This window comes from Haliaeetus leucocephalus, unplaced genomic scaffold, assembly GCF_000737465.1.
Source record: "Haliaeetus leucocephalus isolate CR32 unplaced genomic scaffold, Haliaeetus_leucocephalus-4.0 Scaffold206, whole genome shotgun sequence".
NCBI lineage: Eukaryota > Metazoa > Chordata > Aves > Accipitriformes > Accipitridae > Haliaeetus > Haliaeetus leucocephalus.
In genome coordinates, this window is record NW_010972642.1 from 5413739 (window position 1) to 5428229 (window position 14491).

At 40.4% G+C, this 14491-nt stretch overlaps 1 protein-coding gene across 17 annotated transcripts in view; it reads right to left on the reverse strand.

Annotated features, from left to right (window-relative positions):
• The window catches only part of CACNA1C (calcium channel, voltage-dependent, L type, alpha 1C subunit), a 409208-nt gene that overhangs the window by 136488 nt on the left and 258229 nt on the right, over positions 1 to 14491 (reverse strand). For 16 of the 17 annotated variants that reach the window (XM_010566178.1, XM_010566184.1, XM_010566180.1 and 13 more), the window contains exons 7-8: positions 11636 to 11739; positions 5149 to 5321 (exon numbers count right to left, since the gene is read on the reverse strand). In XM_010566178.1, the coding sequence (XP_010564480.1) occupies positions 5149 to 5321; positions 11636 to 11739 (277 nt within the window). Of the gene's footprint in view, positions 1 to 5148; positions 5322 to 11635; positions 11740 to 12114; positions 12219 to 14491 lie in introns of all 17 variants that reach the window. The other variant, XM_010566185.1, reaches the window with a different exon arrangement.

A 14491-nucleotide genomic window follows, 5' to 3' on the forward strand; every position in this document is an offset into this window, starting at 1 on the left:
AGCAGTGGGCTCTGTTACTCTTAGGGACTCATTGACATTAATGTGGTCATACTCGCACTGCAGACAGCAGCACCAAATAGAACTGAAATAGAAGGAAACAGAGGGAGGGCAAAATCTGAGCAGTCAGAAACATCAAATTACTTCTCCCTGCCCATTCACAACTTTTTCCTGACCCCAGTGCAGTCAATGGGAGTTTTGCCAATTAATATCAATAGGAGGAGAATCTGGGTTAGATTGAGGTTTCCTGCTTCTGCCCACAGCAACACAGATGCATTCCAGACCACTCTCAGGAAGAAAAGGAAAAAAAAAAAAAAGGGCAAATTCCCAGTTACTGTGGCAACAGAGGGATGTCTCTTTGCTATCATGCAATTTTGAAATTCAGTAGCTGTTTTGTGCCATGACATGTGTTTCTCTCCTCTGTCAAATTAATGTTTTCTTCCCATGTGGAGGGCCCGTCAGGGAAAGAGCACAGAAGAAAACCATCAACACAAACAGCCCCCAGAAGCCTTTTCACATTTCCCACCTCACATCTGCCATAATGGCAAAATCATGTTTGCAAACAAGGAAAAACTGCCTTAAACATGTACTTCCCAAAACACAGAGAATGAATTCAGCCTGCTCTCTGAATGCCCCTCAATGCATGTGAGAGACAACTGGCAATAAACTGCCTCAGAACAATGCCAGGACCTCTGCTATGGAGAGCATCAGCTAAAGGCTGCACAGACTGTTCAACTCTGGCTGCGTTTATCTTCCTTTCTTACATTTTCCTACACCAAGGTCCTCACTGTTGTAGTCCTTGGGCTTGTTGACCATTACATTAAGGGCTGTAAACACCCAATGAGACTTAGGGCAAGGTTTGACAGCTTCAGGAAAGCAGTAGCAAATATAAAATATGACTGATAATGCCCTAAGGACTGGCACAGGCAGTCAAACCAAATGGGGATGCAAGTGAATTTTTCTTCCCTTCCACCTTGTGTTCCCTGTTTTACAGGAGGCAGTTCCCATGCTGACAAGCAGGCAGCCCTCTCTACAGAGCAAGACAACAGCAAAACCTGCCTCTGCAGCCAAGGACAGAGAAGAGACTGGAAACATATGTTCTCTGCATTTGGGATGATTCAGTTGAGGTAGACTACCCAGGTCAGAGCCCAGATGGTATAAACTGCTGAATCTCAGCGTTTACATTAGCTGAGAATCTAGTTTAAAAGTATATTTTAATTAAACTCCTGAACTCTTCTGATATTCTTTATAAAAAACCCCAAACCTCCAAACAACCTCCAAGGGGAAACTGAGGACGCAAAAACTGATGTGACTTCTCTAAAGTAATGCTGTGAGTCACCGTCAGAGTTCAGGCAGGAGCCCACATCTCCTGAGCATCAGTACAATACAACTGATGCAAAGGCAATACTGAGCTAAAACAACAGCTTAAGGAGGTCTGAACTGCCCTGTGCAATTAAGGAAACTGTTAGGTGAAAGTCTCAGGGCTGATACCTTAAAAGTCAATGTTATTAATTAATTAATCACTGAACAAAGCATGCTGGAAAGGGGGAGTAACACTGTTCTGTGGACTTCAGGAAGTTGTACTAGAGACAGAAGGCAGTGAGCTTTGAAGAGCACTTGAGAGAAAAGCACACTGAAGCCACATATGAGGCAACTGAGCTCTTTCAGCAAGAGCTAAACACGGGAAGACAAGGAAGACATTGGAGCCTCAGTGATGCAAGCTCAGCACTGCCAGTAGGTGGGATTCAAATGCCTTGGGGGCACTCAAGCCAAAGGGATTCCTGAGGGCATTTACAACTGTGCCATCTGTGCCTTATAGTGGAGCTTATTTTGTAGATGGTTTTTGGAAGAGAATTAATACCATCTTTCTCCCTCAGTTTAACCCTACTGTGGTGATTGACTGCTGGCATGAATGCCAAAACATTCAACACAGTAGATAATACCGCCCCCCCCAAACCCCAAACAAAACACCCTGTCACTTACTCATGGTACCTTTTCTGCGGTATTATCTTAAGCTGAAGCCATTAAGGAAAGGGTCTCTACTTCTCGGTTTGATTTTGTTACACAGTGTTCATTCAACCCATTTTCTAGCAGATCTATCAAGCCCCAAGAGCAGTACAGCTGCAATGTGAGTCAGCTTCAGGAGAGCAGACAGGCCTTGTCAGAGATGGTTAGTAAACTAGTCTTCAGCACCTGAGTGGGTTGAGGTGGTTTTGCAGAAGGTATGTTCGTAGGCAGTAGGATAAGCAAGATGTGGAATCACATGGGTAGGTACAGCAAGTATACCAGGAGTTTCTTCCCGAGCTAAGCGAATGAAGTGAGTACGACATCTTAGTAGAGGATGTCTGCAAGCTATCTGGCTTTCAAAACACGTTGTCATTTGTCATGTGAATAAAGATCGAAATTCAGAAATATCAAGAAATACAATAGAGCTTAAACAATATGGTACCTGCAATTGTGCAAAGTAAATACAACAGCCTACTGCAAAATAAAAATGAATGCGATTTATGAAATACAAAAGGCCAGAATGTAAGCCTCACAACTCTCCTGGGCGGGGGCATTCATCCAGGTATTCTTATTGGCTTCGGCGAGGGGGTAGGTGTTGCTCTTTACCGTCTGTACCCAGAGGCTATTTGCTTCCCCACCAGAGGATGGCAGCACAGAGACCCTTTCCTTCCAGAGTCCGAGGGGCCTGTGGTGGGAAGGCCAAGGTACAGCACTGGATAGTACACGAAAGCTAGAAGAAGGGTTAATTTGGCATTCACAGATGCAGACCACAGGTGCTAAGAATACTGCTGTCAACATCCTGCTCTAGATGGGGCACAGATGTAATAAACCTCATGGAGTGACTTGTTTGCTCGGTCTCTGGTAGTCTCTTGTGCAGAGACTGCTGTTAGCATGACCGTCCCCAGTACGTGGCCAAAATCAGTCCACAGCCTTCCTTCATATCCTGAGCAATTCGTCTCAACAGAGGTGTAATTATACTGTTTAGCACTAGGCACTGCAGACACTTGTTCCCAAGCCTGGTCTGTCATGTAACAAAAACAGATAATGAGACCCAAAGCCACAGTGTCACACAGAATGATATGCTGTGTACTAGGGACTAGTCAGCAACCACTGCCCTTAGACACTTGGAACCAAGGGCATCGAAGAAACTGTATTCATTAATAGTTTGGAAAAGAAATGGGTAACAAGTTACTTTGCTAACAGTATGTAAATCCATCATTAACAGCCAGCTGTGAGAGACCCTAGACAACTTGTCAGAATGCAAGAGGACTAATTTTATAAACCATGTTTTACAAAACTCACTTTATTAAACTGAACAGGAAGAATTGAAAGCAAGCTGAAGATATGTTATCTTTCAGCTCTCTAACACCACCACCCATAAAAGGAGCTTGTTAGCTCAAATGTGGATTGACCCCACCCCACAGCACATGTAATGAATCTGCATCTGACATATTCCACAACCCTTTTACCAAAGCAGCATTATTTTTGTTAATTAAAAAGGAAAAACTTCAGATCCGCTGGTAACCAAGGCAAGTCTCATCACACTACCTTACCACTATGGCTACACTTTTCTTTAGCAGGCATGTCTCTAAGACGAAACATGATAAACATGACCCAATTCCCACTGAAATCAAGGGAAAGTCTCCCGGTGACTTCAGTGGAGTTGTGTGCAAGCCAGTCCTTGGCCTCCCCGCTCAGATATCATCTAACAACCAGAGCCCACTGCGGCAGTGTTTTTTTGTTTTTTTTTTTAATAGAGAATTCTGTCTACAAATATATTAATTTAGATCACCAGACATCACCTTCCATGTATTGTATGCCACAGAACAGCAAATTTTGGCCATGAATAATAAATTCATTTCTTAGCGATTACTGAGGTTAAACTGTGAAAGTAAGCTATATTCCCTTTGAAGACACCAGGATAAAAATCAAAGTAACCTGATTTGGGGAAAGTCTGAGCAAGTCACCCCAGTGACTTCTTCAAGTCCAGATACCGAAGTATCATGGGTGTAACCTGATATTAATGACCCCACATTTTTTTTCTAAAAGAACTTAAATGTTCTGGCAGCAACAGGGAGTCATGCTTACTCCCCAAAAGATCATAAGCAGATACAAATCTTGCTTTACTCTGTAGACACAACTTTCCCATGTCTAATCTTCCTAATACTAGAATATATTTTTCTGATTGGATCATCCTATGGATTTTGCTTGTTTGGTGGGAAGGGTCATCTCTAGGGAAATGTTTCATGTCTTCTCTTCCAAAATCAAACTAGGAAAATGCACATTTCTGTAATGAAAGCTAAGAGTAGAGCCATTGTCCATTGACTGTGTAACTGTCTAAAGGTTCCAATTCTGACATTTCCCAAGTGCACAACATGCAATGATAACTGCCAGGTGTTTCTGAAGTGTTCCACAGCCTGTATTGGTAAAAGAGGAGGTGGAAGTAGAAGATTCAATGAAGGTAATGAAATATAGTGAATTGCTGCTTTCTCCAAGCCCTTTCTTCTTCAGGATTTCTAATAAGAAGAGATAGTTGGTGAATCCACACTTTGCACAAACATCTTCTCAACTCCAGAACAGAAGAATAAGAGGTAGTTCCCTTACAAGAAATGTCTGAGACCTTAATTCCAGTTTGGCAAAAGCAAACACAATTCCACTGATTTCAGTGGAGTTACAGATGGCCCACTTAATGTGCAACAGGGTCAATCCGTCCCTTCTCCCATAGTGTAGCACTGCTCTGCTTAAAAACCTTTGCTTTCAAAGTAATTAGCCATGTGTAAACAGCCTGCAACACTGAACTGCAATTAAATAAATGAATAGGAGACAGATGTATATTTTAAAACTTATCTCAGTAGTGGGCTTTAACAACAAGTATTGATCTTTTTTCTGTTTATTATCAGGATCTTATGTCAGTATCACAGACAAGGAACTGAGGATCTGCAGAACAGTATCAATTATTTTACACATATTTCTCCCTCCCACAGTTTCCTACAGGCATTAAGCTGGAATCATGTATAAGCACAGTGAGAGTCTCAGGAAGAACTCATTCTTCCTTATAAGCCATCTCAGCACTACAGCAGGTGGGCACAGGCTCTCTTGCTAAAAACAGAGGGAGAGAGAGAGAAAGAGAAGAAAATTGCTTACTGTTTCGAGGCTTCTCCTCATCCATGCCTTCATCTTCATTTTCTGGGTCAATATCTTCTGCTTGAGTTATCCAGTCTAAGTATCCCTTCAAATCCTCCTCTAGCTGTTGTTTTTCCCGTAACTTCTGGAAATCACCCCGAGCCTTAGCCTTCTCTCTTTCTTTGGAAAACTCCCTAGCAAGAGGGAGGGAGGGACAGGACATGGGCGGAGGGAAGGAAGAGATTGAAAAACAATGGGTTAGACTGATTTCCACTAGAAAGTCTCCACATCCTGTGTAGCACACCCAGCTTACTCTATCCTTTCAAGACAGACACATGAATGGAGATTCCTTGCTAGATACACATGTAAAACAGCTGGAGCGTCCACATTTTTACCAATGCTTAGGAAAAGATTAATACCTTTTTTTACTCCTTTCATTCCCAACATTTGATTGACAATTCAAATAAAACGCATATATAACATTTATGTACAATACCATATACTTTCTAATACACTTTATCACTTGCTATTCTCCAGCAGTTATCCATAAATATCTATATGAGTTAATGGTTAATTTAATTCAATGATGAACTGTTTGACAATAATCTGATATCTGGAGAGTGAGATGGTGGCTCTAATTTTTAGCCAGGTTTCAATCTGTCTTTAAGATTATATGCGTAATCACAACTAAATTGGGCTAATTGTAAGTGTAATTAATGGTACTCACAATTCTGTACACATTTAATTATTGACAATTTCATCCACAGTACTGGACAATATATTTAAAACCCCAGACCTCAATATTTTACTGCAGACTTTCAGTATTTAGGGCTGTTATCTGACATGAAACTTTTTCAAATCTCAAGTTGGGTCAACAACTATGATAAATTATGGGTAGACAAAACTAATAGATTCTGCCAGAAAGTGCGCTAGGGTAGACATCTGACAGTTTTATGAAAGACTACTATTGAGAATATAGGTTTAAAACAGAGGGCATAGGAATAAGAATTTCATGTTGCTTAGCTATGAACTTGGGTACTTGCTTTGCCTTCTTTTTGGCTGTGGTGCTCTTCCTTCCTCTCTTTCAGAGACACCTATAAGGCATTGTTTTGTTTCTAGAAATGCTGACCTAACTCTGTTTAAACTCTGTCCTGTGGTTCTAAACCAGATTTTAATGCTTGTATTTTAAAAAGTAAGCTTAATGATTGTGAAAAGTGCTAGAGCAAGAGTACTTAAGCATTAAGTCTTGTATCTGCTGAAGCAGATCATTACATAAGGCACACACAGCAGATAACATGGTCCTTTGTTTCTAGAAATGAGAGGTAAAGTAATTTTCTCCAATGCATTACCCATTATGCTTGCTGATGACTGTTAGCAATGAGTGGATTTTAAAAAAAACCTCCACCTAATATTTGTCTTAGTTTGCTCCTGCAAAAACAAATAGGAAACCTACCACTAACTTTGGTGGGATAATATTAGGATTATGAAAATCCTACCCAAGATGTTAGTGAGTGTACCATGTGAAGTGTCCTCAAGCAACTGAGATGGAGGTGAGTTTCTAAGTGATGGCGAAATACTTCCTTCCTGTCTGGTCCAAAACCCACTGAAAGATTTCCATTGACTTCACAGGCTTTGGATCAGGCTTTCAATATTATGAGCTGTGCATGAAACCAGCACTGCAGCAGAATGAAAGTAGGATGATGCTTTAATTTCAAGCCAAAGTATGTGACAAAGTATGCCTGTGTGATCTTCACCCCTGTTACATTGCTGAGGGTTCAGCCCATCCCATGGGAGTGTGATAATGAAGGTGGAAATGAGGAAGAGAATCAGTGACTTCTCAGGCCTGAAGGTAGATCACAGTCAGCCCTGGGACCAAACTTAGCCACAAGGCAGAAACAGCTATTGCAAGCATGGCAAGAATGAAAAGTCAAATTTTCTCATGCTGGGAGCAATATTTTGCTATTTTAAATGTAAAACAAACAAACAAACAAACCCCCAACAACAACAATAAAAACTATACAAAGAATTTTAGAAAAATTCAATCAATAGCAGTTATATTTCCTGCTTCAATAACATCTTTCCTGTGGTCTGACATAGTGCCTTACCCAAATTAATTAACTCTTAAAAAAAAACAAACAACAAAAAAAAACCTGAAGCTATGTATTATTGAACCTGTTTGATAAATCAAATCCCAATATTTCAATTGTTGGCTCCTAAACTGGTATTTTAGAATCCAGAACAAATGGGTCCAATTTTGAAAGGGACCAAGCCCTCAACTCCAAGTAAGAACTATTTATATGTGCATGGATATAACTTGCAAGGGGCTGTTTTAGAAACCAAAGTGGAAAACATCATGAAACAGCCCAGTTTACAGAAAGTGAAATTCCTACTGTGTACTGAAGTGGATCATTTATGGTAGATGCACGTAAGCTGAATGCCTACTTGGGTCTTGTCAGTCCCCACTTACTGTCTCTCTCAAATAAGACTCAGGCTGGGGGCAGAACTGACTAAACCAACGTGAGATTTTAACATGATATCTTTACACTGACTGTCTGTATAGGACTGAATTTGTTACCTAGCTTTTTAATGGCACAACTGAAAATACCGTGATTGCCTAGTCTAAATGATCTGCAATTGCATGTCGCTTTCCTTTGTACAATGTATGATACTCCACATCTCAGATGACTCTCTAAAGAAGACAACTTATTTAAATTATCTTGATTTCTACTAACATTAAATCATTAAGAACAGGTGGCTCAGGAAATTGCTAATGCAGTTCACGATCAAGAATTACTATCAATGGTCATTTACCATCCCATGTGAAATGAGTTGGTGACCTTAGACCAGTTCCTCTTGCAAGCAGGTGTGCACATTACCTCTGCCACCATCACAGCTGGCAATAAATGGTCATTGTTTGCAGTTTCAGCAGAGAGGTTAAGGACCAAATAAACTTTCTGATGGAAGTTCCATCGTGAGTTTGGAGGTGGCCTTCTCAAAAAAGATTGCACTATCATGCCAGGATAAGGTCAACAAAGGCTTGCAGAACCACCAAGCAGTCTGTCTCTTTTCAGTGAACAAGAGAACATCAGTTTAAGAGTCAGTGAATCTGGTTGTTTTTACCCAAATTCAGTTTGCTTCACTTTCCTTTACTTCTCCTAGACAATTATAAGATACATCTGCCAATGGGAATACAAAAAAGCAGAGTATTCTGGAGAGATGTTTTCTCTGTGTGAGGTTAGAATGGGTCAAGATCATAAATATAAACACCCAGCTCTGTATCCTGTGCTGTTCCAGAAGAAAATTTCTCTTGCCCATGCTGATGATGGAATATAGGTAATTCTTTTGTATATCAGATCTCAGTATGATTTCTCACATTTAGAGGAGTGATGGGAAGTGAGCAAAACAGCAGAATTCCAGCAGTTCAAAGCTCTTGCTTACTACTAAAAGTGCAGCACAAGGCTTCAAACCCTGAGAAGTACACGAAGGAATGGGAAGGGTTGGAAGAGGGGACAGAAGACTAGGAAAAAGTCCTGAAAAGTCACAAAAACTGCTCCAGGAGGAGCTACAACCACAGCCAGCCTCCCATTCGCTCTGACCTCTTCTATGGCAGTAACAGCATCAAAAGCAGCCAACTAGGTTTTCCAGGATCCTCTCAAAGCAGAAGAAATGGCTGTTCTCCTGCCCTCCATTTGCCCTAGGCAACTGCTTGTTTGGTCTGTGTTCTGGGATTTGGATCACTGCTAGGTAAAATATAAAAGAAATGTGAATCTATATGCTTAGGCGTGCAGGTCTAAAAGTTGAACCAACTTGACCATTTTTTTCCTCACTAACTGACTGAAACAGATAACACAGATGTGAACATCTCTGATCTCAAGACACCTTTAAGAGGGGCTTCACTGCTCACAGCAATCGTGGAATCCTTTTGCTTAGGCTTGAGGAGGTCTACTGTGTGATCTGCTGACTAGATATTTCCTTTGGAATACATGAATTTTATATTGTGCTCAGTCAAGACAGGAGGAGGATTATAGCTCTACACATGAACACTCTGTCATACTATTTAGCTTAGCATGTGACTAGTAAATTCACCAGAAGGACCATGAATGGATGACATACCTGAGGAGAAACAAATTACAAATGAGCTCTTTAGGCAGAGCAGAACTCAGCATTTGATTTTGCAGGTGCAATCAAGGTGTCTTTGTGAGTACAATTAATTACACTTATACATTCAGAAGTGATTAAAAAACCTAAGCTAATCTGTCATTGACAAAGTCTACCTGCATGACATGCTTGGTGAAGTTCCTTAAATAGATAAATGGGAAGAAAGGTGCCCAGAATGGATATACGAAGATGCCCAGGAATGCTGCTTTGAATCTACATAGAACAGCCAGGTGGATCATCTACATAGATCGGACTAATAGCAATAGCAAGTGTCTAAAAAAAAAAAAAGCTGAATCTGCAAAGTGAAGACACTTTGCAACTCTGCAGAATTTAGAACTGCTTTAGGAAGTTAATTGTTTAAGACCTGCTTATTTAGCCCCCACCAAAATTTGGAACATTTCTCCCATAATTTCTGTGTTTTTTCATGGATGCAAATTCTTGAGTTTCTTTTTACTTTTCTCCAGTTGGGAAAAATTTTGCAGAAACAGCGCAGCTGTCATAACACTGTGAACACAGCCAGAAAGAGTGACTCACAGCTTAAACAAGGTGAACTTCATCTTTGATTTCAGTTCTCTCTACAGACTGTTTCCATCTCTTACCACTAACTGTGGTGGTCTAGCTGCAGTATGTCAGGAGATGGAAGATCTAGGCCCCAAAACACTTTCTTGAGTTGAAAAATGAAAGAGAGAGAAAATTCAATTTTTAATTATGTACAGGCACAAATCCAAGTGTAGGTAAATTGAATCAGCAGTGCTTCAACGGTATGCACTCCTCAGGGCTGGGCTCACAGGCACTGTTTATCCAATCAGATACTATACAATCTTTAACCACTGTCCTATATCATCCTTGAGTGCACTTCTGATACAACAGATTACTTTCTCTCTGTCAGCTGCTCATCATCCTCCACTACTGCTGACATTCTTACGTGCTGACTAGAGTATCCACCTGGAGAAACAAGGAGCTTACATTTTAAAATTGTACCCAGAGTATCACTCTCCAGATATCCAAACACAGACTATTACCTGACACTTCATTACCAGGGATTTTTTCCCACTCCCATTACTGCTTGGAAACCCTTCTCCTTGCAGCAGCTGTCTTAGCAGCATGTCCTCCTCAATGGAGTAATGAAGACAGTAGTAATACCTCCTGTAGATCTGCTATTACCTGTCTCTTTGCAGGATGGCCAATGATGGATCTTCTTCTCTGGTCCTACTACTGCCCTTCCTATGTTGTTGGCCCAAGTACCGAGGACATAATTTCTGTGAGGCATCAAGTCCTCTCTCCTGCTCAGAGATCATTTTCCCCCTCTTATGATCAAAAGACAGGGGACTTCAGAGCTGCCCACTCAGGCAACAGGTACAGGCTCTGACCAAATTCATTTAGAACTCATTAAAGGAGGCAGGATGTTAGAAACAAAGAAAAAGAGGATGCATAAAAGTCCTCATACCATATTTATCCATGTACATAGAATGGCTGTAGGCACCCAGTCATGCCCAAATACAGAATTAGAAGCCTAATTCTACGGGATCTTTTTTTAAAAATCTTGCGAGGAATGTTTGCTGTCTTGATTCCTCTAATTATGTGGCTCCCCAGGGGCAGTAAATCTTTTAACTACTGGGGACAATATCAATTGTTTTTAATCAAAGCTACTAAAATGATGCTTTGCAGTGAGGTTTATACTGCAGAACTGAAATATAGCTAGATGTCTTAGGAATGCTTAAACACTAAAAGGAATTCTCCCACTTCTCTGTTCATCCTTAGAAAAGGTCAGAGGGAAATGATCTTTTCTCCCTGCATCATGCTAGGCTTGTAATCTGCACAATAGAGAAGATGTGCCCAAGACACTCTCCAGGGAAAATAGTCTTCCATTAGGCTGTGCTTTAGAGATACTAAGCAATGTGAAAATTTCTCATGTGAGAAGACACAATTTGGCAAGAATTTCATCCCACAAATGTGAAGGGATTTGTCTCATGCTCTCATTCCTCCTTCAGTCCCACTGACTCTTCCAGAAATTTAACTATAATCCCCTTCTTCTATGGTGAATGGTATGCTTCGCCCACAGGGGAGCATAGCATTGTCCTCTTCCCACAGAGTACAGGTAGAGGTTTTAGGTAGAGGAACATGTAATAGGAAAGAGTTGTCTTGTATTCCTTTGGTTTAGTCAAAAGACTCCTTCCATGCCATTAGGAAAGCCATATTTTGCTATTGGCACAGCAATAGCCTAGGCCTTCTATTAAGGTTCTTGAGATCAACCCACCACTGCCCATTGTTTTGGTAACAAGAGAGTAGGAATAGAAATACAAATTTTTAAAAATAAACAATAATAAAACATTTTCCTGGTACTGCTTACCCGCTAAGTACACCGAGAACCAAGTTAAGTACAAAAAATGACCCTATGATGATTAGTGTAACAAAATAGATCCAGGGCCAGTCCCTTCCTATGGCATCATTGACCTGGAAGAGTGGAATGATAATTAGTGAGACAAGCTCAGATTCTGAGCACTGCAAGGCTCCAGCCAAAGAGATCCCAAGTCACCAGCAGTAAGATTTTCAATAGCCAGTTTTCTGGAAATTTATGACAGGTTGACATTAGAGATTTTGAATGCCCTGAGGTTGAATTTCTTTGTCAGAGAATAACACCTCTTTCGTTACCTGTACTGTTACTTGAAATGTTTGAACATTTTGTCAAAATATTTGAGAGCTGATGTGAAGTTTCCTTGGATTCAGATTTTTAATCCCTCTGAAAGAGTCCTGGTGACAGGGAAGAACCCTTATTATGGAGTCTTGCCCTGTAGCATTGGAAAAAGGACACCAAAACTGTCAGCTTACCCGCTCAACACACCAAGAACCAGATTTAGAACGAAAAAGGATCCAAAGATGACCAGACTGACAAAATACACCCATGGTAACTCATAGCCCATAGCGTCCTGCATCTGGAAAGACGAAGGAAAGTTAGAAGACAGAGAGGGAAAGCAGAAATGATTAGGCAAAGGAACAGATGGAAAGGTTTGTAAACAGAGCCTGTGGTTGGTTTACACATAATCATAGCAAGTGTTTCTGTATGTTCTTTCTGATATGGCTGCTCCTTTGCTTTTTTATTCTAGCTGTTTCCTTACAGGCAGTGGTTAATATAGGCTGAGATACAACCATGTGCCATATTGGCACTTCTTTGGATGGTCAAAGCTGTGGACTGTCACTTTCTGGAGTTAGAGCACCACAAGGGTCCATCCGATGACTTCTAAATGTCTAACCACTGCACATACATATGACTCTTTGCTGTCAGTGAAAATATTGCTAGTTTTTGCTAAGCATTACCACAGTGTGTTGTCAGATCACGTTTACTTCCCATGTAGCACAGGTACACGTACCTCAGAGAGAAGCATGTGGTAACTGTGAGCAAATACTGATCTTTCCCTGGCAATGCTCTGGTAATCTTCACAGTATACCACAATGAGGGCAGTAGCTGTTTTTGAGGAAGGTCCTTCCAAGGCCCACCATGTTCTGACCTGGTCAAGTGTTTTCTAAAGCTTTCTCACAAAATTCCTTTCTCTCCTTGAAGGATGAATCTCTTCAAAATGTGATTCTTACACAACTGAATACTCAGAGAATTTGAGACTGTAACTGAATGACATGAGCATAGAGGTCTAGCTTTCACACTACTACAAGCATCTGGAAATGAAGCAGGCAGACTATTGTTTTAGCACCAGAACCTGTAATTATGTGTAGAGCAACTCTAGAACATCATAAGATATTGTATATATTCTAAAAGCATCTGGTACATAAACACTATTTTATCTTGAAGTCTCCTTCAAAGTTCAAAATTTTGGAAAGTTGCTGGATACCTTAATAGAATCTCACTTTCATGATGGTATCAAAAATATCAGAGTCTCCTCTTCTTTACTTTTCGTAAACACTTATCACCTGAGCCAGACATAGCATCATTAAAGAAACAGATGGTGGTTAACACTTTCAGGAGCACTAAAATGATTTATGAATGTAAATTGCAGACTTGAAAGTACCTAAAGGCATAAAACAGCCTAGGTTCCTTTGTTTTTCATGCTTTTGAAAATTTTATTGTATGTTGTCCTCTCCTTCCAGGAAAACGCTCTCTTCTTTGCAACCTAAGCATTTGTTATGATCACAGAAGAAATATGCTTCCATACATGGGCACTGAGACACACTTCAGGGGAGGCAATCTGACTCAAGATTCATAACAACTCAGGAAAGGAATTTCAGACCTTCAGTAAGACAAGGCAGGAGAGTAACACTATTAAAATCAGTTCTTTGTGGATGGAAGTCCATTATCCATTTTTCTTTCAAAGTACAGTCACTAAAGCCCTTGTCTGGCAATAGTCCACAGTCAACAGGCCGATCCAGAACTCTACCACAGGTCTCCTTCAGCTGTGACTGAAGTAGACTCATTAAAAAATAAGCTCAAAATCTGCCTCTGTGAAAACAGTTCATCAGCTCCTTCCTCATAGGATTAATACATTTGGTGGTCAGAAGAGAGTACCTGAACATTTAACATTCCCTAAGCGTATTAACCAGCTTCCCTTTTAATACTTTTGTAGAATTGCTCAGTTAGTTTATAAATAATACTAATTATTCTTTATGTTTGCAAGCCACATTTCATCCCACATGACCAAAAAGTAGACACCTCTGGTGTAAAATACATCAGTGCTTTAAAGAGAACAAAACATCATAGTATATAAAGATGGAAGCAAATATTCACCTGAAATCACAGTGGAGAAATCAAGCAGGCAAAATGTAACTGCCCAAGCTGGAATTCAGTAAAGAAATGAGACTTAACATCCTCTCTCTTCTCCAAAGAATGCCACTATCTATATAAAGCAATCCACACAAAAAATGACTACGGATAACTTTGAAAAACTGCTGTAAGAATTTACCAGTGCAGGAACAGTGATGACTCGACTTCCCTCTAATTAAGATAGATGGTGATTAAAAAAGCCTCAGCTGTATGGTATTTATCTCTCAACAGGGTTTCTTTGTCAGCTGGGAAAGTAGAACTTCTCAAAGCTGTCGTACAAGTGAATCCTAAATAACAAATGCCAGGTACAGGATTCAGGTGCATGTCTGGCTGTCTTTTGTACTGCTCTAGCACAAAGAAATTTCCAGATGGCAAGCAGCTTCCATCGTGGCCTGGTAAAGCATATAACTAGAGTATAGCGTACTCTGGCTATTCCCA